This window comes from Haliotis cracherodii, unplaced genomic scaffold (assembly GCF_022045235.1).
Source record: "Haliotis cracherodii isolate W230 unplaced genomic scaffold, xgHalCrac1.p SCAF_10, whole genome shotgun sequence".
Lineage (NCBI taxonomy): Eukaryota > Metazoa > Mollusca > Gastropoda > Lepetellida > Haliotidae > Haliotis > Haliotis cracherodii.
Window position 1 is genome coordinate 36,340,676 of NW_027266265.1, and position 23,754 is coordinate 36,364,429.

General features: G+C 40.3%; 1 protein-coding gene across 7 annotated transcripts in view; it reads left to right on the forward strand.

Moving 5' to 3' along the window:
* Positions 1-23,754, forward strand: part of LOC139454345 (protein MTSS 1-like) — a 116,187-nt gene that overhangs the window by 85,404 nt on the left and 7,029 nt on the right. For 3 of the 7 annotated variants that reach the window (XM_071235979.1, XM_071235982.1, XM_071235985.1), the window contains exons 7-14: positions 5,230-5,387; positions 6,371-6,532; positions 9,854-9,997; positions 11,984-12,100; positions 14,594-15,032; positions 15,527-15,675; positions 18,910-19,023; positions 21,957-22,143. In XM_071235979.1, the coding sequence (XP_071092080.1) occupies positions 5,230-5,387; positions 6,371-6,532; positions 9,854-9,997; positions 11,984-12,100; positions 14,594-15,032; positions 15,527-15,675; positions 18,910-19,023; positions 21,957-22,143 (1,470 nt within the window). The remainder of the gene's footprint in view (positions 1-5,229; positions 5,388-6,370; positions 6,533-9,853; positions 9,998-11,983; positions 12,101-14,593; positions 15,033-15,526; positions 15,676-18,909; positions 19,024-21,956; positions 22,144-23,754) is intronic. The other 4 variants (XM_071235980.1, XM_071235981.1, XM_071235984.1 and 1 more) reach the window with 4 other exon arrangements.

The window sequence follows — 23,754 nt, forward strand, 5'->3', positions numbered from 1 at the left end:
AGCACTGTAAATGACAATGTGGAACAATGCAGCACTGTAAATAACAAGGTGGAACATTGCAGCACTGTTAATAACAACATGGAACAATGCAGCACTGTAAATGACAATGTGGAACAATATAGCACTGTAAATAACAATGTGGAACAATGCAGCACTAAATAACAATGTGGAACAATGCAGCATTGTAAATAACAATGTGGAACAATGCAGCACTGTAAATGACAATGTGGAACAATGCAGCACTAAATAACAATATGTGGAACACTGCAGCATTGTTAATAACAATGTGGAACAATGCAGCACTGTAAATGACAATGTGGAACAATGCAGCACTAAATAACAATGTGGAACACTGCAGCATTGTTAATAACAATGTGGAACAATGCAGCACTAAATAACAATGTGGAACAATGCAGCATTGTAAATAACAATGTGGAACAATGCAGCACTGTAAATAACAATGTGGAACAATGCAGCACTGTAAATGACAATGTGGAACAATGCAGCACTAAATAACAATGTGGAACACTGCAGCATTGTTAATAACAATGTGGAACAATGCAGCACTAAATAACAATGTGGAACAATGCAGCACTGTAAATAACAATGTGGAACACTGCAGCATTGTAAATGACAATGTGGAACAATGCAGCATTGTCAATGACAATGTGGAACAATGCAGCACTGTAAAAATAAATTTGGAACAATGCAGCACTGTAAACAAAAACTGTGGAACAATGCAGCATTGTAAATGACAATGTGGAACAATGCAGCACTGTTAATAACAATGGAGAAATGCTGCACTCAAAATGACAATATGGAACAATACCACACCTGTCTGTTGGCCAGGAGAAGAATTTCACCTAACCAGCTGATGGATGTCGATACCTGATGCCCATAGAGTGTGAACTGGTTCATTACATTGACTGATGGATGAAAGTGACACAGTAATTGTTGACAGATGCATGGTGTGACATGTCACTCACAGTAATGTGCCAGCTTGTTTCAGCGTTTGAAGCTCTGATATGTCACATTCATTGGACACTATACCTGCAGACACTACAAACCATGGTCCCCTTGTTTAAAAAGATCATAGCATGACGATGATCACGATGCCCTTACTGTAACATAGACTCAAACAACTCTCTCTCTCTCTCTCTCTCTCTCTCTCTCTCTCTCTCTCTCTCTCTCTCTCTCTCTCTCTCTCACTCACTCACTCACTCACTCACTCACTCACTCACTCACTCACTCACTCACACACACACAGAAATGACAGAAATGTTTGGATTTTTAACGTTGTGTGTCATGCAATGCACTGATTGATAATATTTTCTACTGGGGCATAGCCTCAGAAAGATGAGTCACTGCTATAAGATCCATCACTTCTGTTACGTCTGCAGCGCCTGGAATAACACCAGCCTGTGACGTCTGCTCACCACTCTGCAATGCCAGTCTCTCAATGAAGCGGGCTGTTGTTGCTTGTTGCCCTTGAAGACTAATTTTAAGGTTTTTGTTCCTGGAACTGACCACATTCTGTCCAATGGGTCATTGGGAGGTTGTCTTGCAACAGGTGTGCTGAGAATGCTAAGAATCTGTATACAGGAAATTTCCAAAATAGAACTCAGTATTGTCAATTTAGTTATATTTCTGCTGTCATTGAGCACCAGAGGGGCATTGTACTGAAATCAGGATTTAATATGAACTCCTGACCCCCAGCTTGTGATTAATTAATAAATGTTGATGGACCTTTTGGTGATAATCAATCGTATTAGTATGATACTGATTAGGGAAAAGGTGGATTGTCACACACGAATTGTGTTAGACGACAGATCATGATGTATGTCAATAGAAAGTTGAACTTGTTATATATTTTATACCAATACTATTAATTTCACAATGATTTAACATCCCACTGTTTCAAATGTTTTAGACATAAAAGACATCTCACGACTTCACTTAAAAGTATTATACTTTCAAATATATTTGCCTTTTTAGGAATTGCAGGTTTTTTATCACATCTCAAACAAAACTAATGTTTAATGCTGATTGATAAGTTAGAGGCTATTGGTTAGTTCAACAGTATCAGAAAATAAGTCGTATGGGATGTCATGAGTTTGTCAGCTGTTTTCACTGAACACTACCCAATATTAGTTCTGTTGTACCATTGATTATGAATGGATGCTATTGAGTACGTATAGTTATAAATACATGTTATTCCCTTGTATTCCATCAATGGACACGACTGAGTACATTCTGTTATAAATTTTTGATATATCTTGAATTCCAACAATCACATTGGATAGGCCCTTCCTGAAATCTAGATTCGAGGGACATTGTTATTGATTAGGCGCCATTATGCAGATGAAGCACCCCATTAGGGTTCCAAGATAGACGGCTATTTGCTGACATGCCTCATAAAGGGTTAATTGGTTGTGTCTAGGAGATAGCCTGGTTAACCCTAACTACATTAGCTGATTAGAGCGGCACTCTACTGGTGCTGATTGATAATTCCATGGCTGCTTCCATGTGGGGCATGATGTGGAGATGCCCGTGTTCTAAACATATCCTCACCCACGGGGAATCTGAATAAATCCACTTGAGTAGCCCTAGCGTGAAAATAGACACGAGTCTCAGCTATTAATTACTGGATGGCCTGTGCGTGATGCGTCGTGATACCAGGAGTGGCTAGGATGCTCCTGCATCATTGACTTTTGTCTCCCAGTAGTGAGGTTGTTGTCAACCTACAAGGAAAATCCACAGCCCATCAAATGATCACATGTGTGTCTTAGCTGTGTCGACCCGTGAAATCTGCACAGCCGACCTTATGATCATATATGTGTGTCTTGGCTGTGTCGACCCGTGACATCCACTGCCCACCATATGATCATATGTGTCTTGGCTGTGTCGACCCGTGAAATCCACAGCCCGCCATATGATCATATGTGTGTCTTGGCTGTGTCGACCCGTGACATCCACTGCCCACCATATGATCCTATGTGTGTCTTGGCTGTGTCGACCCGTGACATCCACTGCCCACCATATGATCATATGTGTGTCTTGGCTGTGTCGACCCGTGACATCCAGAGCCCACCATATGATCATATGTGTGTCTTGGCTGTGTTGACCCGTGAAATCCACTGCCAACCATATGATCATATGTGTGTCTTGGCTGTGTCATCTCTGTCCTTTGGATCCTTGAGGTGCCAGGATCTGCTGATCTGCAAAACTCATGTTCAGTCTTAATGTCTGTCTGTTTGTGCCATACCTGTGCTTGTTGGTTTTTAACTGGAGTGGTGGAAGTGTAGCGGTGTCACTTCATGTTTTCTTCCCACAGTAACCGACACCCAGTACAAACTAAATACTTGTCAAAAGTGTATTTAACCATTCCCGCTTACTTACTCTGTCCTTAGATATCAGAATCAAACAAGAAATTTCCAACTCCAGCTTTGAAAAATGAATAAAATTACATTTTTTCATCTAAATCTAAAGTGATGGCTGGTTACAAATAGTAGATACTGAGTTTAAGATTTTGTCCCTGATTCAGAATCAACTCAGGAAGATGGAACAAGTACCAGTTTTGTTCAACGTCTGCCTACCACTCTGCAATATGAAGCCATGTTTTTGTTAAGAGAGTTTATATCTTCTGGATAAGATCTGATGCATCCCATGATGGCAGCACTTCCTGTAACTGCCATTACTGTCACCTACAAGATAGATCCTCTGTCTGCCCTCAATATTGTTTTTTGTCGTCTGCATGTCGCTGTGCCCTGAGAGCTGATGGCTGGGAACAGATGTGGAGCAGACGTCATCTTCAGTACTGTTGCTAGTCAATGAATAAAGTCCACTGATCACAGGACTGGTGCCAGAAGCATCAGCTTCTGTGGAAACAAGATCATATCAGGGATTGATATTAAATAAGTCCTCTTTTTTGTCATGTTGGACTGGAAAATCAATATTCATTTGCATTGAGTGCCGTAACTCATTTTCTATTATTTCGGTTGGCCTCGTCCCAACATTAGTGTTTCATATTTACAAAGTATATTGTCAGGTACTGCAGTAGGTTGTGCCGCAAACAGGGTTGTGGGTGTATAGAGGTATTTACCTGGGTGTATTTTTGTTCAGGCCAAGGAACTCTCAGTTATAATTTGAATGGTCCAAAGCAAGAACATGGGACTCAGGCTGATGACATGTGGAATGTTTCATTTTGCTGATGTCATATCATTGCCTTCAGAAACCCATGCTTGCCGTAAGAGACGACTATGCTTGTTGTAAGAGGTGACTAACGGGATCGGGTGGTCAGGCTCGCTGACTTGGGTGATGCATGTCATTGTATCTCAATTGTGTGGATCGATGCTCATGATGTCCATCACTGGATTTTCAGGTCAAGACTCGATTATTTACAGACTGGTGTCATATAGCTGTAATATTGCCAAGTGTGGCATTAAACAACAAACAAACAGACAAATATATGATTGCACATGCTCAGAAGTCTGAATAGAAGTGGCTCTAACATGTAACATACAATCTGACTTAGGTACAAGTGGATCAGCAGTGTTCCAGCCATATCCTGACAGTGTGAATAACTGAGTCCACTCTGTCAGGCCTTAAGGACACAAACATAGTCCGCACACACGTTGTGATCATCTGATCGTCAATGTGTTTAACCCCAGTGGGATTCCAGATCAGAATAGGCCCAACAACATATGCTTGTCATAAGTAACAACTATATGGTTCAGGTGATCACGCTTGCTAACTTCGTTGACGGGGCATCATCGTACCCGATGGTATGGGATTTTGAATGTGGTGGCACGTGGTCATGTGCACAGCGCACAGGTCACAAATCAGGTGAAGTTGAGCAACGTTGGTCATGGAGAGTCTTTGGTTGGGTGACCACGATCAGCAGCTTGACTCCTGAGAGGTTCTAGAACCTCGGTCCTGCCCCTCACTGAAGCACATGTAACACATGTGGTGTCTCCTTGGGCAAGTGACTTTGTTCAAAATGTGTCTCTGTTTAACCAGTAGTGAATGGGTATCCGGTAGGATGAGATGGCAATATGGTTGTTAACCTTCTTGCGCCTAACAGGCAGCTTGGGTTGTATACTCCCCATGGAGTTGAGATTGCTTGTTGAGTGCCCACTGAGCTTGTGACCAGGGTAATAAGGGGACAGAGTATGTCTAGAATGTAAATGCTATGTGGTCATTTTCTTTAATGGCTTCTCTCTGTTTCAGGCAAGGGGGACATGCAGAGCAGACTGGACAACGCCATGCAGGATGTCAACGACAAGTACCTTCTTCTCGAGGAGTCTGAGAAAAGCTGTGTGAGGACAGCTCTCATTGAGGAGAGGACAAGATACTGTGTCTTCGTCAGTGCTCTCAAACCATTTGTTGTGAGTAGAACCAGGACTTAATGCTAGTTCATGCTTATGAAGCTTGGCTGTATGATATATTATGGAGAGTAAATATATTTTTTATTAGAATTATTATTTTGGATTTTTTATAATGTGAGTAATATGAATTATTATTATAGTTGTGTTAAGACCCAAGACATTAAACAAGATCATGAACAAAGTCAATACTTTCTACTAACTGACTAACATTTAGTCCCAGAAAAAAGTTGTCTTATTTAAAAATATTTGTCTACAAAACATAAAATCAGATCCAAATGGAGTCCAGAATAGTGCCTAATTTCCTAGAGCTGAGGCAATCTAGACTTGCCAAGTCATTCTAGACTTGAGTTGGATCTCCTTTTAATTTATTCTTCAGGGTCTGGGAGACAGACTACTACCTGACAGTAATGTCAAATGACCTTTTTGGCCTCTACCATCCAGATAATACTGTTATATATCTATGAAATAGATAAACAAACATTACAGCATGCCAATGACATGTATTAGTCTGAGAGATTTCACTGAGTTGAACTGTTGAATTTAACAGTTTTTCACTACTTTCAAATACAATAATGGTACGTTTTAGCTTAGATGACACTACTCCTTCAGTACTATGTGGCTGTGTGGCTGTGTGGCTGTTTATTCAGAAATGCTGATGTGTTACCTTACCTGACGCTAAGACCCGTGACGATTCTGGGGTAGAATAGATCTTCAGCAACCCATACTTGCCGTAAAAGACTCATGATGTCAATCACTGGATTGTCTGGTCCAGACTCGATTATTTACAGACCGCCGTCATATAGCTGGAATATTGCTGAGTGCGGCGTTAAACAACAAACAAACAAACAAACAGACCTGACGCTAAACAGTGCTAACGATGTAGTGTCAGTTAAATAAAAAAAAACACATTGCATTTTTTTCAGAAATGCTCATATTTGCTAGTGTGATTCCTCCGTGAGTATACTCAAGTCTGTGTGTTTCAGGACAATGAAATCGGCCTTCTGACGGAGGTCACGCACCTCCAGGAGATCATTGACAGTCTGTGTGCTCAGAGTTCCGACCCCACTACGCTCCCACCGTCCAGTGAGCAGGTCATCATGGACTTGAAGGGGGTGGACCACAGCGTCTGGAACTTTCAGGTAAAGGTAAAGACCGTATGACAGGGAGTATTGTCTTATGTGTCTCTGGAGTCTCATCTCAACCAGGATGTATGGTAACCGCGAATTGGAGAAGATTGAAGTTCTTTTATATTGTTACCAAATTTGAAAACATTCTTTGGGCCATTTTGGATGACATTCAGTCATTATCCATGAGAATGAACCACAGTCAGTCAGTATTCATGAGAATGAACCACAGTCAGTCAGTATCCATGAGAATGAACCACATTCAGTCAGTATCCATGAGAATGAACCACAGTCAGAAAATCCTTGAAGTTAATAATAGATACTAATAAATAGAGATATGTAATGAACTGAGATATACTCTATCATCCTGGATGGGAAATGTTGTGTGAAGTTTTATCTCACTTTTCAAGCTTTTTCTGCACTCTTTGATCTGTCCCTGGTATTGCCTACTTTGATACCCCTCCCTCCTGACCCACTTCAGTGGTTTGATACCCCACTACAGTGGTTAGAGACCCCTCCCTCCTGACCCACTTCAGTAGTTAGATACCCCTCCCTCCTGACCCACTTCAGTGGTTAGATACCCCTCCCTCCTGACCCACTACAGTGGTTTGATACCCCTCCCTCCTGACCCACTTCAGTGGTTAGATACCCCTCCCTCCTGACCCACTTCAGTGGTTAAGATAACCCTCCCTCCTGACCCACTTCAGTGGTTAGATACCCCTCCCTCCTGACCCACTTCAGTGGTTAGATACCCCACTACAGTGGTTAGATACCCCTCCCTCCTGACCCACTACAGTAGTTTGATACCCCCCTCCTGACCCACTACAGTGGTTTGATACCCCTCCCTCCTGACCCACTTCAGTGGTTAGATACCCCACTACAATGGTTAGATACCCCTCCCTCCTGACCCACTACAGTGGTTTTTATACCCCTCCCTCCTGACCCACTTCAGTGGTTAGATACCCCTCCCTCCTGACCCACTACACTGGTTAGATACCCCTCCCTCCTGACCCACTTCAGTGGTTAGATACCCTTCCCCCCTGACCGACTACAGTGGTTTGATACCCCTCCCTCCTGACCCACTACAGTGGTTAGATACCCCTCCCTCCTGACCCACTTCAGTGGTTAGATACCCCACTACAGTGGTTAGATACCCCTCCCTCCTGACCCACTACAGTGGTTTGATACCCCTCCCTCCTGACCCACTTCAGTGGTTAGATACCCCTCCCTCCTGACCCACTTCAGTGATTAGATACCCCACTACAGTGGTTAGATACCCCTCCCTCCTGACCCACTTCAGTGGTTAGATACCCCTCCCTCCTGACCCACTACAGTGGTTAGATACCCCTCCCTCCTGACCCACTTCAGTGATTAGATACCCCACTACAGTGGTTAGATACCCCTCCCTCCTGACCCACTTCAGTGGTTAGATACCCCTCCCTCCTGACCCACTTCAGTGGTTAGATACCCCTCCCTCCTGACCCACTTCAATGGTTAGATACCCCACTACAGTGGTTAGATACCCCTCCCTCCTGACCCACTACAGTGGTTAGATACCCCTCCCTCCTGACCCACTTCAGTGGTTAGATACCCCTCCCTCCTGACCCACTGTAGTGGTTAGATACCCTTCCCTCCTGACCCACTACAGTGGTTAGATACCCCTCCCTCCTGACCCACTACAGTGGTTTGATACCCCTCCCTCCTGACCCACTACAGTGGTTTGATACCCCTCCCTCCTGACCCACTACAGTGGTTAGATACCCCTCCCTCCTGACCCACTTCAGTGGTTAGATACCCCTCCCTCCTGACCCACTTCAGTGGTTAGATAACCCTCCCTCCTGACCCACTTCAGTGGTTTGATACCCCTCCCTCCTGACCCACTTCAGTGGTTAGATACCCCTCCCTCCTGACCCACTACAGTGGTTAGATAACCCTCCCTCCTGACCCACTACAATGGTTAGATACCCCTCCCCCCTGACCCACTTCAGTGGTTAGATACCCCTCCCTCCTGACCACTTCAGTGGTTAAGATAACCCTCCCTCCTGACCCACTACAGTGGTTCAATACCCCTCCTGACCCACTACAGAGGTTTGATACCCCATCCAGACCCACTTCAGTCATTTGATACCCCCTTCTTGTGTGCCTAGTTTCCCCTTCTAGTCCTATAAGGCAGATAGGTCTCTGAGGATGGGGGTCCTGGAAATGGAATGCTCTGTCTTGTATCTTTAATCTCCAAACAAACCTGAAAATGGCTCCTCTGAGAACTTTCGCCAATCAAATGATTTACGTGTTAGTTTGAAAGAGAATGCATTTGGAGAAAGAGATACCATGCTTGCTGTGTTAAACATTGTTACTCCAAATTTAACTGAGCTTAATTGAATTTGGAACCGTACATTGTTTTAAACAGAGGTATTTATTGTGATTTGAAACCTCTGACCAAAGTAATAATATTATTCAAATTTTCAGATATGTTTTTGCTTCTTCAGTAAAAGCTATTAATTTATTCGAGTGGGTGGGTGGGTGGGTGGGTTTGGGTGGTGTCTGTAGGTGTTTTAGAGTGAGGGAGTGAGTGAGTAAGATGTTATGCTGCGTTTATCAGTATTCCAGCAATATCAAAGCAAGGGTCACAAGAATATTAACCAGTTGAATTACAGATTGAAACAACAACATTACAATAATAAAAGGGAATATGATATAAACCCCTCACATCCAACACATTTTGGCAGTGGATGTAACAATGATATTTGATACAAGTGTTCAGAGTACAAGTATGTATCACCATGACCGAGAGACTAGAGAAATTGACACAGTGTGTAACAGTTACAATTTGTTGGCAGGAAGGAAGTACTTGCCAGTAGCGCCAGACCGCCCTGTTGGCGGAAGTTGCTCTGTGATGGCGCTGTCCCTGATCCTTCTGATATCATTCTGTAGTGCCCTTTTGTTCTTTGTTGAAAGCTATTTTTTAAGAATAGGCAATGGAGTGATTAGATGTAATATATATATACTACTCAAAAGAAGTTAAAGTACACCCAGTTTCTTTCAAAACTATTTCTTTTCTTTTGTTTTAAACAAATACAAATGATAATAATGTCATGATTTATGGAGATTAATAGAATATATGTATTCTCTTTGATTTCTGGTGCAATAGAATAACAGAATTGTATAAAGGGAGATAACTCTGTAAAAAATCGTGACTAAATTTTTTTGAGGATCATCACATTTGTCAAATGTTTTCCTGATCAAGTATGTGTGCTATTCTTCTTTGTTTTACTTCTGAATATGTTGTCTCTTTCAAAATGACAAAGATTCTTTGTAGTCATGTAGAAAATTCTATTTTTTCAGCAGACGCCACCAAGTTCACCGAGCTCCCTAGGATCGCGCAAGTCTAGCATGTGCAGCATCAGCAGCATCAACAGCTCCTCCAGCGGCTCCACGCAGTCGCACTCCCCCAGCCACCACAACGTGCGCAACCGCACTACTTCGCAGGTACACCTCGCACCGTTGTGATTGTCAGCACTGCTTAGGAAGTCTTGATCTGTGTAATGTTCCATGATGTGAAATGTTTTACTGTATTTCAATATGCCATGTCAGCACAATTCCAACACACTAAGCTGTATTTCGTCTATTGATCCATTGCAGTAATACACGATGCTATACTTGGTATACTGAACCATTATAGTACGATGCTATACTTAGTATACTGAGCCATTATAGTACTAGGCTATACTTAATATATAGTACATTGCATTTAAAGTGATATACGTAAAGAAGAGAATTTATGGATGTCAAATTCTTTATTATGAGGAACACAACGTCCGAGAGTATATACTTACTCCTTCATCAGGTGAATGACATCCCTAGATTCTCTTTCTTACATGCTATACTTAGTACCATTGCAGTACTATTCTATACTATACTTATACTATTTTGTACATGGTACTTTTATAGTACTAGACTGTATGAACTAGGTTGTTTGGTTTGCTGGTAAACCACTTTCATATCATATAGAACTGTAGCAACACTATCGCTAAGATCCCCTTGTGGAACACACCCCTATACAGTTGGATGGAGTCTCTCTTACAGACCCCAGAGCATCTCTTAAAAAAATGTTCATCCCATGTCACTCTTGTCTCCTTTTCAGCTCTAGGAAATTAAGAGACCTGAGGTTACTTCAGACAATTATTTATATTTTATATTTTTCTTGACTTTATTTCAAAGGCCACATGTTAGTGTATGTGATATGCTGTTTTGTATGTTAGTTATACACCAACATAACAATCTATTTATGTATGTTTATGGTAATTAATTAACAATTGTCACTAATTATTGCAAATACAAAACCTCTATTACCTCAGTGGGGGGCACAGGTGGCCCAGTCGTCTAAGGCGCCGCGATTTGTGGTGCAGAGTTGCGTCCCTTGGGCATGCCAGAAACCTATGATTGTGGGTTCGAATCCCAGTTCGCCCTGATTATTTTTCTAGGTTTGTCAGCACCATACCCGTGCTCGTGGGTTTCAAGTGGTAAACGTCTGAGACCTGCATCAATTTGGGCTTTCCTCCCACATAAAGCTGGCACGCTGTGATATAACTGGAATACTGTCAAAAGTGGCATTAAACCCAACTCACTCACTCACTATTACATCAGTGCCATAAATCATGAAGACCTCTTCACTGTCAGCTATCCATAATTAGTTGTGCTACTAATAGAATATTTGAATGAAGGGTTCTTTGCCACATGTACTAGATAAGCCTACCTCCATGGCCACAGTGTAGTTGAACATTCATATACTGACAGACATAAATGCTGGTATTTGCTCTAATATGATTATCACCGTCACAAGATCAGTCCTCTCTGGCACTGCATAGACCTACATGGGTACTGCATGCTGTACGTCCCACCATCCAGTCATGTCATCCGCTGAATCGTGTCGCCAGCTGCGTCCATGTACATTTATTTGCAGATCTTCATTATTTGAGCTACAATATTGAGCTACTGGTGCATGCGATATTGAATCATGTTCCTGGTGTTTGCAGTATGTGCATGTTACAGTCTTCAAGACGCTTGCTGTATGCAGCACGGCAGCTCGTTACACCATCACTTGGGGGAAATGTAACATTCATGAAATTGTTTAATTTGTTTCTCTGGCTAATTTTGGAGTTTTGAATGAAGTTTCTGGACATCAACAACTCCTGTTAATCTGAAATACATAGATTTTATTACTAATTTAAAATATGAATATTTGATATCTTAAAATTTCACTTAGATTTTGATCACATCTGTTTAAGATGCATCTTCTTTTTTAAACTATTGGATGTTAATTTGATATTTCATATTTTTGGGGTGAAAATGGCAATTTTACAGTTTGTGCCGATTTCGAATATGTGGTGTATACGAGCAGCCCTTCTGAATACCCGACAATCATCATGCATTTGGGCATGTGTATGCTATTATTTTCTCTCTCCACGCACACAGCAACCGACCGTGGGAACTCAACGCTTAATGAGCGTGTCATCACAAGACTCCGGCTTCACGTCCCAGGATACGCTGTTCTTGCGGCCCACCACTCCCCAATCCCTTAATCTGCCACAGGTAGGCCTCGTCCCCGCACTTTGTCTAGACCGTACACGCCAACAGTCGGCAGCAGGGTGCCACTCTGCAACTAGACAATAGTCGTAGACCTTCCGCCTGGTTTTACCCTCATCTTGACGTAAACCTCTCCTCAGTCCAGTGTTTGTCAAATGAAATGTTGAAATTATGAATATTTCCCCTCAGTAAAGATCCCTTCTCTTTAGCATGAAGAATGAAAAGTTTATCATACCTCTGTGATAGAAAATCGGATAACTGCTATTTCGTCTCTTATCTATCCTTGAGTGTACCTGGTGATGTGTTGATATGTCCTGCTGTACCTGTGACCAATGACATGCAATGCCAAACACTGGTTCCTGACCAAGAATGGCATTTCCTCTAGTAGGTCCCTGTTATCACCTTCACAGACAAATCTGTCCCACAATACTGAAGGCATGTTTCTCATCATGCATGAGTAAGCACCACAGAATGACAAGGGTCCTGAGGCGTTTTCAAGTTTATCTTAAAACAGCTATAAAAACAACTTTTGATGAGTCAAATGTTTATTGTAAAAGATGAACATAAAATGTAAATTTACACTTTGCTCTTTATTGTAATCCTGGTAAAATCTCTTAAAAGTCGATGTAACCAGATCTAATGACTCAACAAAACCAGCCAGATATTTAAAAACATAAATTGCTGTATTAATGAAACGAAGAAGAACCTGCTGTGCTCATGTTTCCCTAGACAGCCAATCCGCATTCACATGGATAGGATTTCGCAATTTAGATTCAGCTTGTCATGGGGTTTATAATATAGACTAAGCCAAACCAACTACGAGAGACAGAGAGAGAGACAGAGAGAGAGAGAAAAAAGACGTCATAGGCTGGTGTTATTCCAGGTGCCGCAGACATAACGGAACTGATGGATCTTATAGCAGTGACTCATCTTTCTAAGGCTATGCCCCAGTAGATAATATTATCAATCAGTGCATTTCATAACACACAACATAAAAATTCCAAACATTTAACAATAATGGAACAATAATACCATTTCTTACCGCCTTCATGGCTGCAGGTGCCCCACAGATCCATCATTTCATTTGCTTAGTAGTTAGATCATTGCTTGTCATGAAAATTGCCTCAGTTGGTCATATTTAACACACATTGAGTCACTGGGGAGAGTAGCTGAACTCTGGGAATGTCATCACAACTGTTATCCCCCTTTATCACCAACTTTCATGAGATCATAGACTTCACTATTTGCGACTGTGGATGCCCCACGTGGATTATTTCAGAATAGCATTTAAAATAATAGAATTTGTTTAGCTCCATATAAACTAAACTTATTGGTAACTGTAATTATTTTTCTATTTCATCGAATTTGTGCAATCAAGCTAATAATACTAAAATACTATATGTACTGTATTTTTTATTTTGGTGCTTTTCCCTGTTCGTAACCAAAAAATAAAAGTGTCTCTTATTACCCAGAGAGTAAGACCAGGTTTTAGTGCATATTTAATATTCAGCTTCCAATAGAATGTTTCACACATAACTACATAGACACTTGGTACAGGTATTTCAAATACGGATTCGTGCAGTTTTTGCTGTGTTCGAAGTTAAGACAAGTCCTGGGGTCCTCAAGGTTTGTACTTATGGTATTTGAATCTAGAGACCTCATTGAACATTAGGGTTATGACAAGGACCCCCTGGCTTCCGTGCTTAATTTCGAACACTGTCTTGCGTTGCCGAAGTGCATCAACAGTAAGCCTGCACACCGTCACCAAGCTCTCAAGCGGTGTTGTTGTGGGTGTATGTTTGTGTGTCCAGCCTGCATTTGACCATCACCTGCCACCCTCATTGTTGTGTGTCTTAACCTCTAATTGCAGCTTGCTGCTTCTTAATGCTTTATGTACATGGATTCTGTAACGTGCAAGGAGTACATTGAGACAGACATATTTTTCTTGGTTTACAGATTTCATAGGACGAAAAAAATAGAATGCATTGTACATGAGTTTTTTAATCATCTTACAGTTTGATTTGGATCAGTTAGGTTATAAAAAATAATCATAAATAATGATTTTATAGTTGGTTAATCGTTTTTTTTGTCATATAAGAATTGCTCAAATCTTCTTTTTCTGACTAAGTGAGCTTTATCTATGGTTGTATAATGAAAAAATTTTGATTATTTATTTTTCCTGAAGTTCCAATTTTTAGTTCAGCTGATCCGTAAACCAAGAAAAATCAATTGAAAGGCCTTGTTGTCTTCTGGTTAAAATTGAGTTACAAATGTTGTCAGGTAGTAATGTATTGTTATCAGCTTACCTGCCATTAACACCATACTCATTTTGTAATGTCACACATTCAGCTCGAGACAGCATCTTGCCATAGAAGGATCAAAATATGGATCTGAAGTCTGATTTTTTGCATTAAAACAATTATTAACTTTTGAAATGTTTGACATGTTGGTGTTCAGATTATATTGGGATATTGTGACAAGAATGACACCTACTTTCAGAACTCGGACAAGGACAGTACCAGTACTGGTACCCCTGACGTTGACTCCACCCCGACTACACCCTCAGAACACTACCCCGCTACCCCGTCTGCAAGCTCCACATGGAATAATTGGCCCAACGCACCCAACAGTGCACAGAAGGGAGACGACTTCCGCCCACACACGATATCGTCCGCCTACGAAAAGTCGCATCACAATCGCCCTGCTCTGAAAGCAGAACTGTTCCAACCTCCAGCACCGGAGATGTTAGAGAAGCTGAAGGAGACGGACGCCCGTGGAGCACAGGGTGGGGCTAAACATGGACGTCCACACAGTACTGCGACGGCATCGCCATACTCACGACCATCTGCCACCATCAACAAGATGCAGCCAGTCCTACCACCGCTTGGACCAAAACCGAAACCCAAAGCTGTGCCACCTCCTATGGTGCCTCATATAGGTGAGTTGTGTAAGATGGCTTACTTGTTACGTAGAGTTGTCTCCCTTAGCCATGCCAGGATATACTGATTGAAGGTTTATTATTTGAATGCAAATTGCTCATAAATAAATTTGCATCATGCAGTATTATTAGTTTAGATGAAAACTTATTAACAAATGATTTGGTTTCATGTCTTTTGTCAGTTTTCACCTTGTCCACCAAATGTATTATGATGTAGCATGCTTCTGAAAGGTAGGGTTGCACAATGTATAAATATTTTGTAAGCTTCAAGAGGGTGGATTGCTCAGTGTATAAATGTTTTGTAGGGGGTTGCAATGTATAAATGTTTTGAATGCTTCAAAAAGATAAAGTGCTCAATGTATAAATGTTTTGCTTTCTTCAAAAAACTGGTGTGCAGTGTATAAATGTTTTGCTTTCTTTATAAAAGTGTGTGTGTATTTGCGCACCTGCACTTGGATCCGTGTGTTATATCACATTGTGGGTATACTTTACAGTTTCCCAGGCTCCGATCTATGCCAATGCTGCTGAGATTGCGCAGATGGCTGCTGATAAGAAGAAGGACATAGAGCCGGTGATCGTCCACTCCCCTGATAGCGACACGTCGTCCTCACCCCCAACACCATCAAATAACGCTGCTGCACAGGTAACGACGGGACTATCGCTGACCATATCATGGTCACTCTCACTCCAATAGCTGATTGATACAAAACTTGCCCTCTAGACTTCCGTGGACATCACCAAGGGGGATAACTCTTACAATTCTCCTGGGGCCTGACTTCATTTAGCTTGTCATGTCATTTTGTATTTGATCATGATTCTTCCTTAATGTTATCTTAGTGCTCCGTCTATCATAAGTATCTGTTCAACAAAATAAGTTATGATCTCTTAGCGATAAGATCGCAAAGGACCAAACCATGGCCTTGTTCCAGAAAGAGATCTCGCTAAGGCAATTGTAATTCCCCTATTTTGACACTGACTTACAAAGTCATAGGTTTAAGATTGTTTTGTGGACTAGGTCGCTGGATTATATGTTTAGTGGAAAGAATTATTTTAACTTTATATGTCAGGAGTTTTTGAAAAATATTGAAATCCCCTTCATCCCAAAGCCATAAATATCCATCTACTTTAGGAAAAGCCACTGAAATATTTGTTCTTTCTTTTAAAGTTAGTTAGCTAAGTGGCAGTGTGTATGTTCAGTGTAGATTCTCCTCTTGTGAATCCTCACATTTTGTAACTTACTGGCCTGAAGATTGTCTCCCCTTGGTGATGGTCACGCTCGATGAAACTGTCCCGCCATTGTATGTCACTAATTCATTAATGAATGATATGCTGATGATTGCTAACACTGAGACACAGGTATATAGCATGCTTTCTCAATCAAAGCAAGCCGAAACTTCATTTCTTGTTTGAAATCCTTTTCTTTCAAATTCTGCTCTTCTGGAAACAATACCAACTTTGTGCTTGTTTAATTATTCTTATGCTTCCGAGACCAAGGTCATGAACATTGTGGAAACTTGCTGAAGTTTGGGTATCAGACCTTTCTAAAGAAATTTGATGTTTTGAACTTTGAGGTGGAGAATTTACTATTACTAAAGCTTGGTATTGATGTGGTAGGGAACATTATTCGGACCCTTTCACGTTTGTGTGAAAAGAGTGTTCTTACCTCAAATATCTTAACATTTTCTGATATTTGGCTTTCCTAATACATAAGTCTTCTCACTAATTTAATGGTAACAAAATCGTTAGAGGAGATATAGAAATAAATTAATAATTCTAAAGGAAGTGAAGACAGAAGAGTTTTGTCTCAATTGGTCTCCAGCTGAAATTCTGTACAGATGAATGCTTTGCTTTATTTTAGTTGCAAGTCTTATGTTTATGCTGTGTTTAACAATTTTTGTAGAGCCTATTACTGCTTAGACAGCCATAGCACTGAAGCCAACCTGAATCAGTAAGAAAAATACTGATAAATTAAGACATGGCATTTCAGATCAAGTCAATCAGTTCAACCGGAAACCAAGTTTGTGTAAAATCTATTTGTCATCAGGGGTAGTGGGGTAGCCCAGTGGTTAAAGTGTTCACTTGCTTACCCGAGTTTAATTCCTCTGGGTACTCTGCGTGAAGGCTATGTCCCCTGCCTTGCTACATGTGGTGTAAAACCTACCTTTCTATCAACCGATGTGGTTGTTTTCGTGATCAAGGCTGTGTCTTCCTATCTAAGCAGTAATATGTAGTCATACTCTCTTGTCGGACACAATACGCTCTTTCGACTCATCTTAGATCTCAGTTTCAGTAAGGATGTTAATATTAGGATGGTAACAGTACAGTCAGTGTGGGAGGATGGCCTCATAGTCTTCACAGTGTTGCTGTTAAAGCTGTAGCAAGTTGTAGGACTGTAATGGCTAAGTTTGTCTTGTCTCTTGACTTTAGTCCAAAATTAAGCCTGAAAGTCAAGGGATCCTTGTCATAACACTTATGTCAAAAGCAGAACATTGACGGGGTCCCTGTATTATACCAATACCATGATGTTTACTCTTGACCGCCGACTCCAAGCGCTGTTGTGATTAAGGTTGCGATACAATACTTGATATCATACATAATACTAAGAAAACTTGACAGTGTAAAGGTTCTTTGTTTAGGCCAATTGTCAGTCCCCGAAAGTTTGATTCCACTCATTCAAAAACCACTTTCTTTGTCAAATTTTATGATTTTATGATCTGGCAGATGAGGATTACCCAATTTAGACAGACTGTGTTCAATTTGACACATCACTTAATAATAGATCTAGGTCTAGACCAAAACGGCATCAGATGGTAGAGCATAGGCACTCTGCAGGTTGACTCCAGTATATGTGAGATGACCTGTCTGTTTGTTTGTTGTTGAGCACCACACTCAGCAGTATTCAAGCTGTATGAGGACAGTCTGTAAATAATCAAGTCTGGACCATACAATCCAGTGATTGACATCATGAGCATCAATCTACAGTATTACAATGACATGCATCAACGAGTCACCAAGCCTGACCACAGAACCATTTAGTTGCCTCTTTTGACCAGCATTGGCTCCTGGGGATCTAGGGGCGGTCGGGTAGCCGAGTGGTTAAAGCGTTCGCTCATCGCGCCGAAGGCCTGGGTTCGATTCCCAACATGGGTACAATGTGTGAAGCCCATTTCTGGTGTCCCCCGCCGTGATATTGCTGGAATATTGCTAAAAGCGGCGTAAAACCATACTCACTCACTCCTGGGGACCTATATTTTACCCAGAATCCTCATGGATGGTGGAAGAGCTAAGAACATTCTGCGAATTTCAAAGGAGTACACGTTAGCCTTTCGAAAGCTCGCAAGAACCTCTGGCCTGGAGAGAGGAAGGTTGGTGGTTCAATCCCCGGCCGTGTCATACAAAAATGTTAAAAGTACTTGTTGTACCCTGCTTGCCGTTCGGCCTTGGGGGATAAAACAAGACTGGTCAGATCGAAGTCTGGATACTGTGTCTGAGTGGTATATACTAGATAGCACTAGAAAACCATCCAGCCTTTAGTCTGGACTAATACAAGCAGCACATATGCACGTAGCAATATAAGTATACTGAAGGCTGTCTTCCCACACTGGGGCTAAGGTACTGGGATATCGGGTTATGTTCAACACTTAATAGCTCTCACAATAACAAAAAGATTCAGAAAACCGATACATATTATTCTTTTTACAAAAATAAAAAATACAATTGCCATTGTTAATTCAATTACAATGAGTGTCCGACAAGGAAGTTCTCTTTTAACACACTCTATAGATTGAACATGTTTACCTTGAATTACCAACATGTTTTAGTTTGTTTTCGAGCTATCTTCTTGGTTTGACCTTTGACCTCTTACTCCTCTGAACAGCCGTCCCTGACTCAGTCTGATATGTTGGACCTTCAGGAGGCTATCAAGTCACTTGATAGTTGCACCGCAGCCTTAAATATTGAATATGATAGCGACGAGGACGATGTGCATAAGGCAAGATTGATTGACATCTGTCACCATCGCGTGTGAAAAGTGTGCGCTCCAGATAGATTTGCTTCTGTGGTGTCAAGGTTTTTTTTCGGATATTGCACTTTCTTTCTGGCACATTTGGCATTCTTGACTTTCATTCAAGTTGTAGTAAAAATTATTTCAGGTTGTTGTGTTTTTGTAACAGTCTGTGATTAATGGTTCTTCATAAAAAAAAAATAATCAAAGTATGTTAGTGTAGAATCTATAGTATGTTTTGTGGAATTTTCGTGAATTGTGAATTGTTTTTTACGAGATAGACACATTAATTAATTTGGCCTTCTTTTTTTATGTTGAAAAAAACCACAATTTACTCGCAGTGTTTTTTCCTGAAGCTTGAAATAGAAATTCTTTCAAAAGGGCGTAATTTACAGCATTTGATGGATACTTGGGTTTGAAAAGAAAACTTAAATTATTTCATTTCTCCTTTAGACAAGAAACGGAAGTCCAGACAGCTGGGTAGGACATTTTTCACAATAAGAACAAACTAAGATGCTTCTCAACCAGTTGCACCAATTTTTCAAGGCTCATTGTCTTAGGACCCAACACTTTAATAGAGAAGTTCAATATATTTTCAAATCATCCCTATCTCATTAAAATCAGTTGTAAGTTCTCGCTGCCGCTACACTTAGATCTGAGGACATCCCATTACAGGTCACGTCAGAACAACCTTTAATCCGACCTATCAGAGAGTCACTCACAATATCGGGAAAGTGACAGTCAGAATTTGTTTTTTAATCATGCAACCACAAAAGATTATCGTCTTTCAGGCTGAACAATTGATTCCGTCAAAATCATCGTCTGGCGCTAGCTTAAAACTTGAAATGGAATAGACTTTCCATAGTGAATTACTGTCCAACAATCTCGGCCTCTATTAGTCATTCTTGAATATCTTTTTGTTCAGTTTTCAAATTTTGAATCGAGAAGTTTGTCAAAATATTTTTCAAAGTTTAGTCTCAAATAGAAGTCGCGAGTTGGAAACTGATGCTGTAAAGCTCCAGAAAGCTGCTTTCTGGCTGGCTAATGTCAACTTGTTAGTCATTTCATTGGTCTGTCAACGTAAGTGACAGGTAGTTCTGACATGACCATAGTAAAAGTGCTTCCCTAAGCAAGAGAGTTAACTGACTATGAAAGTCCAGTTTCCACCCTTGCCGAACTAGGCTGGTATTATGGAGTTACATTTTGGCTGGACTAACAAGTCTATCCACAGTCCAATCAAAATCTTGCAACGAAATCAAAATCAGGTTCGTAAACTGTCGTGCAGATGTCAGTCAATTGCAGGATTTGCAAAACATGTGCACTTGTTGTCAACAGATATTTTCCCTATCTTTTCATGTTTTTAATCAAGGTGCTCACGTGATTTGATGCACTTCGTGATGTAAGACCCATTGTGTCACAATATAGATCTTGGTTATCGACCAGATCGTCTTGACTGGGCGCTGCGTTTTGTTTTAAACAAATGCAAGTCATACGAGAGGTGAAATCTGATTGGTCCATAGGAGAGGCTAAGAAGGGACATAACTCGTAATAGCCACTGGTGGTGCTACGATCGAGCCCAGGAATTCCAGCCTAGTTTGGCATGGGTGGAAACTGGACTTTTGAAGTCAGTTAACTCTCTTGCCTCGGGAAGATGAAGGAGTAATGAATTAGGAAAACCTGGAACACTTCCCGAGTTACTGAGTTCCCTCCCCTGCCTTCACATCTTCACCCATTTGTAGTAAAGTTTGTTGTGGTAGACACAACATGAGAGTTACGACACAACATGTTCACTCACGCTTTGATTGTGTAATGCTTTTTGCTTTTGTTTATGCACAAGGCCAGTTAGAAGATTATCAATAATAACTTCTCAGATTAACACAATATATAACAGGGAGCTAATTTCACTAATGGGTGTCATTCCTGTTTGGGAATAACTAAAACTGTACAATGTTTATAGTGTTAATGTTTAATATTGTAGTTTTGTTTGGACCATGTTTTCATGTTATAAAGTTTGCAGATATTGTGTAGTACAGAAAAGTGTCACTAGTTTGAGAGAAATTAATTTGTTTGTCCAGTGCCAATGGGTTCTAGTTCCTTGTTGTGTCTTGTGCATGATGATCTCAAAAGAATGTTGACATTTTGACAACTAACAATTTTCTAAAAGAATATCTGTGTTTGTGCATGTTGAGTATGTTTATCAATTCTTCATTGGAACTGAAACAAAATACCAGATTATATGATAAACATTTCAAGTTTGTAAATTTGTTTTGGGAAATAAAAGAAATGTCTAGTTATATTTTTCCAATACGCTTTATGCTTCATTCACAAATTTACTATGGCTGTCGTCATTTTATTGTTCTTGAATGTAAACTGATTTATATGAATTTGTTAATTCCGGATAATATATACTTGAGGAATTGCAACAAGTTTTGTCAAATATTTTCCTGTAAATTAATAAATTATTGGTAATACGCACTTGACAGTTATTAATATGAATCAGTTTAAATCATGGAATTAATGCGAATATGAAATTAATATGAACAATGGAAATTCCCCTGGCTTGCATTTATAAAGCGACAATGTCTTTGGAGAAACATTAGCCCTGGTATTTTGGTATTAGTCTTTATCAACCATGTGAAATAATGACATAAATTACATCAATTTAAGTCTGGTCATGGCTTGTTTGTGACAGTTAAAGAAAACATTGTCAATTTAATTACAGAAATGCTAAAAGTTTGACAACAGTAATGGAATAATTTTTTCAATGAGATCAATTAGATAAGTAAAAAATCAAAGGTAGGGCTTCTCGCATTAGTTTCATGACGTGTTCACGGCAGGAACTACACGAGCATTAAGTGATGAATCCTGATTGATAATGGTCCGAAGTCTTTGCTTCATTGCCATCATGTGATATCTTCCAGCAACAAATGCAGCAGAATTCCCTGGAGTTAGCGGAGGCGATCCGGGAATTGGAGGCCAGTACCGCTGCACTGGAGTGTACGTACGACACCCAGAGCCACACCAGCCACACGTCCTTACAGTGTTCTAGTGGCTATGGCACAATGAACAGTACGCCATCAGGATCTGAAGACACCATTGCCTCAGGAGGTAGGCAATTCCCATGTTACGATCTGTGATGTTGTCTGTGTGAAATGATTAGTAAATTGTTACACTTTTTGCAGGATAAGTTAAAGGTTTCATTTCTTGAAATTGATGAAGTGGCTTCTCAAAGTCATCTTTTTGGTTAATTTAAAATATTTAAGAAAAGTTTATGTAAGTATAGTGTACTCATTATGCCAATTTGTTTTATTTAGCAGAGACTGATTCTGAAATATGCCAGTTTTGGAATGTATCTGCAGTTCAGTTTAGCAATACAGGAAGTGTAACAATTTAGTGCAGAGTTATGCCCCTTTGTTTTTATGAGCTACCCAGTAATTCAGTTCAGAGTTATCCCCCTTTGCTTTGTTGAGCTCAAGCTCCTTCCCAGCGCATGACACCTGCGTTACACTCTCGGTAACATCGCTGCCACCAGTGTGGGCACAGCCATTACAAGAATCTTGAAATTTGGCCTCTATACTTTGTTGTTTGTATAATCAGATTGGTTCGAGATTGCAGACTAACGGAAAATCAACCAACTTCTTCCTTATATTCTTACTATATCAATAACATGATCGTTTTAATGAAATAGAAATTCAAATTGACAAAGAAAGAAAGTAATTTAGCAGGGTTAAGTGTATTTGGCATCACGACAGTCGTCACTTGTTTGTAAACATAATGGTCATTTGGTTGCGAGTTCAACTCCAAGCATGGTTGGGGCCACCTATCACAGTGGGGAGTTTTGACTGGTGGCAGCGATAGTATAGAGAGCTCCGCGAACGGTCTACCGCTGCAAGGAGCTTGTGTTGAGCTCCCAAGCTTCCCATCCATTGTGCTAAAAGTTGTTGACTGATGTTCACCGTGTCAAATAGACAGTATGCATGTTGTATGATGAGCAAGTTTTTTCATTGTTCACCTTTATTGATATGTCAAGTATATAACCTGCATGTCTGCAGATTTTTTTGTTTTGATGGGATATTTTTATTTCCTTTGAATGCCTAGTATGTCTGCATGCAGTTGACATTTTCATAAATAATTATTCGCGTTTGAGAAGACATGACAATCGGTTGCAGTCTTATGTTATCATTTTTGGTGTCCAGACATTTATTTTAAAAAAATTTGATTGATGCACTTTGGTTTAAAAGAATGGTTCGATAACCAGGCAAATATCATTTTTGGTGTCAAGTTGATTAAATTAAAACACTTCAGTCACATGTAATGTAATTTTTGATTGCGAGATAATTACTTCAAAAATGAACATTTTCAAAAAAAGTTGTTTAGAAGAATGGTTCAATTAACCAGAGCCCTGTTCCACAAAGGAATCTTGGCACTAACATGATGGTAACCCCCCATACTTTATCATAGGATTACGATCATCATACTTCCTAGCACTCAGATCGCTTTATGGAACTGGGACCCAGCAAATGTTATTTTTGGCATCCAGACAATTGCTTCAAAACATATTGATGGAGTTTCAAAATGGTTCAGCGGAATTGGACAATGTTATGTATGTCAAAGGTCACATGACCTAAAAATAAGTATATGATAAGCAAACTTTTCAAATTTCAGTAAGTTTTCCCAACTTGAATGTTGTATATCAAAATGTTAATCTTTGCTAATTTA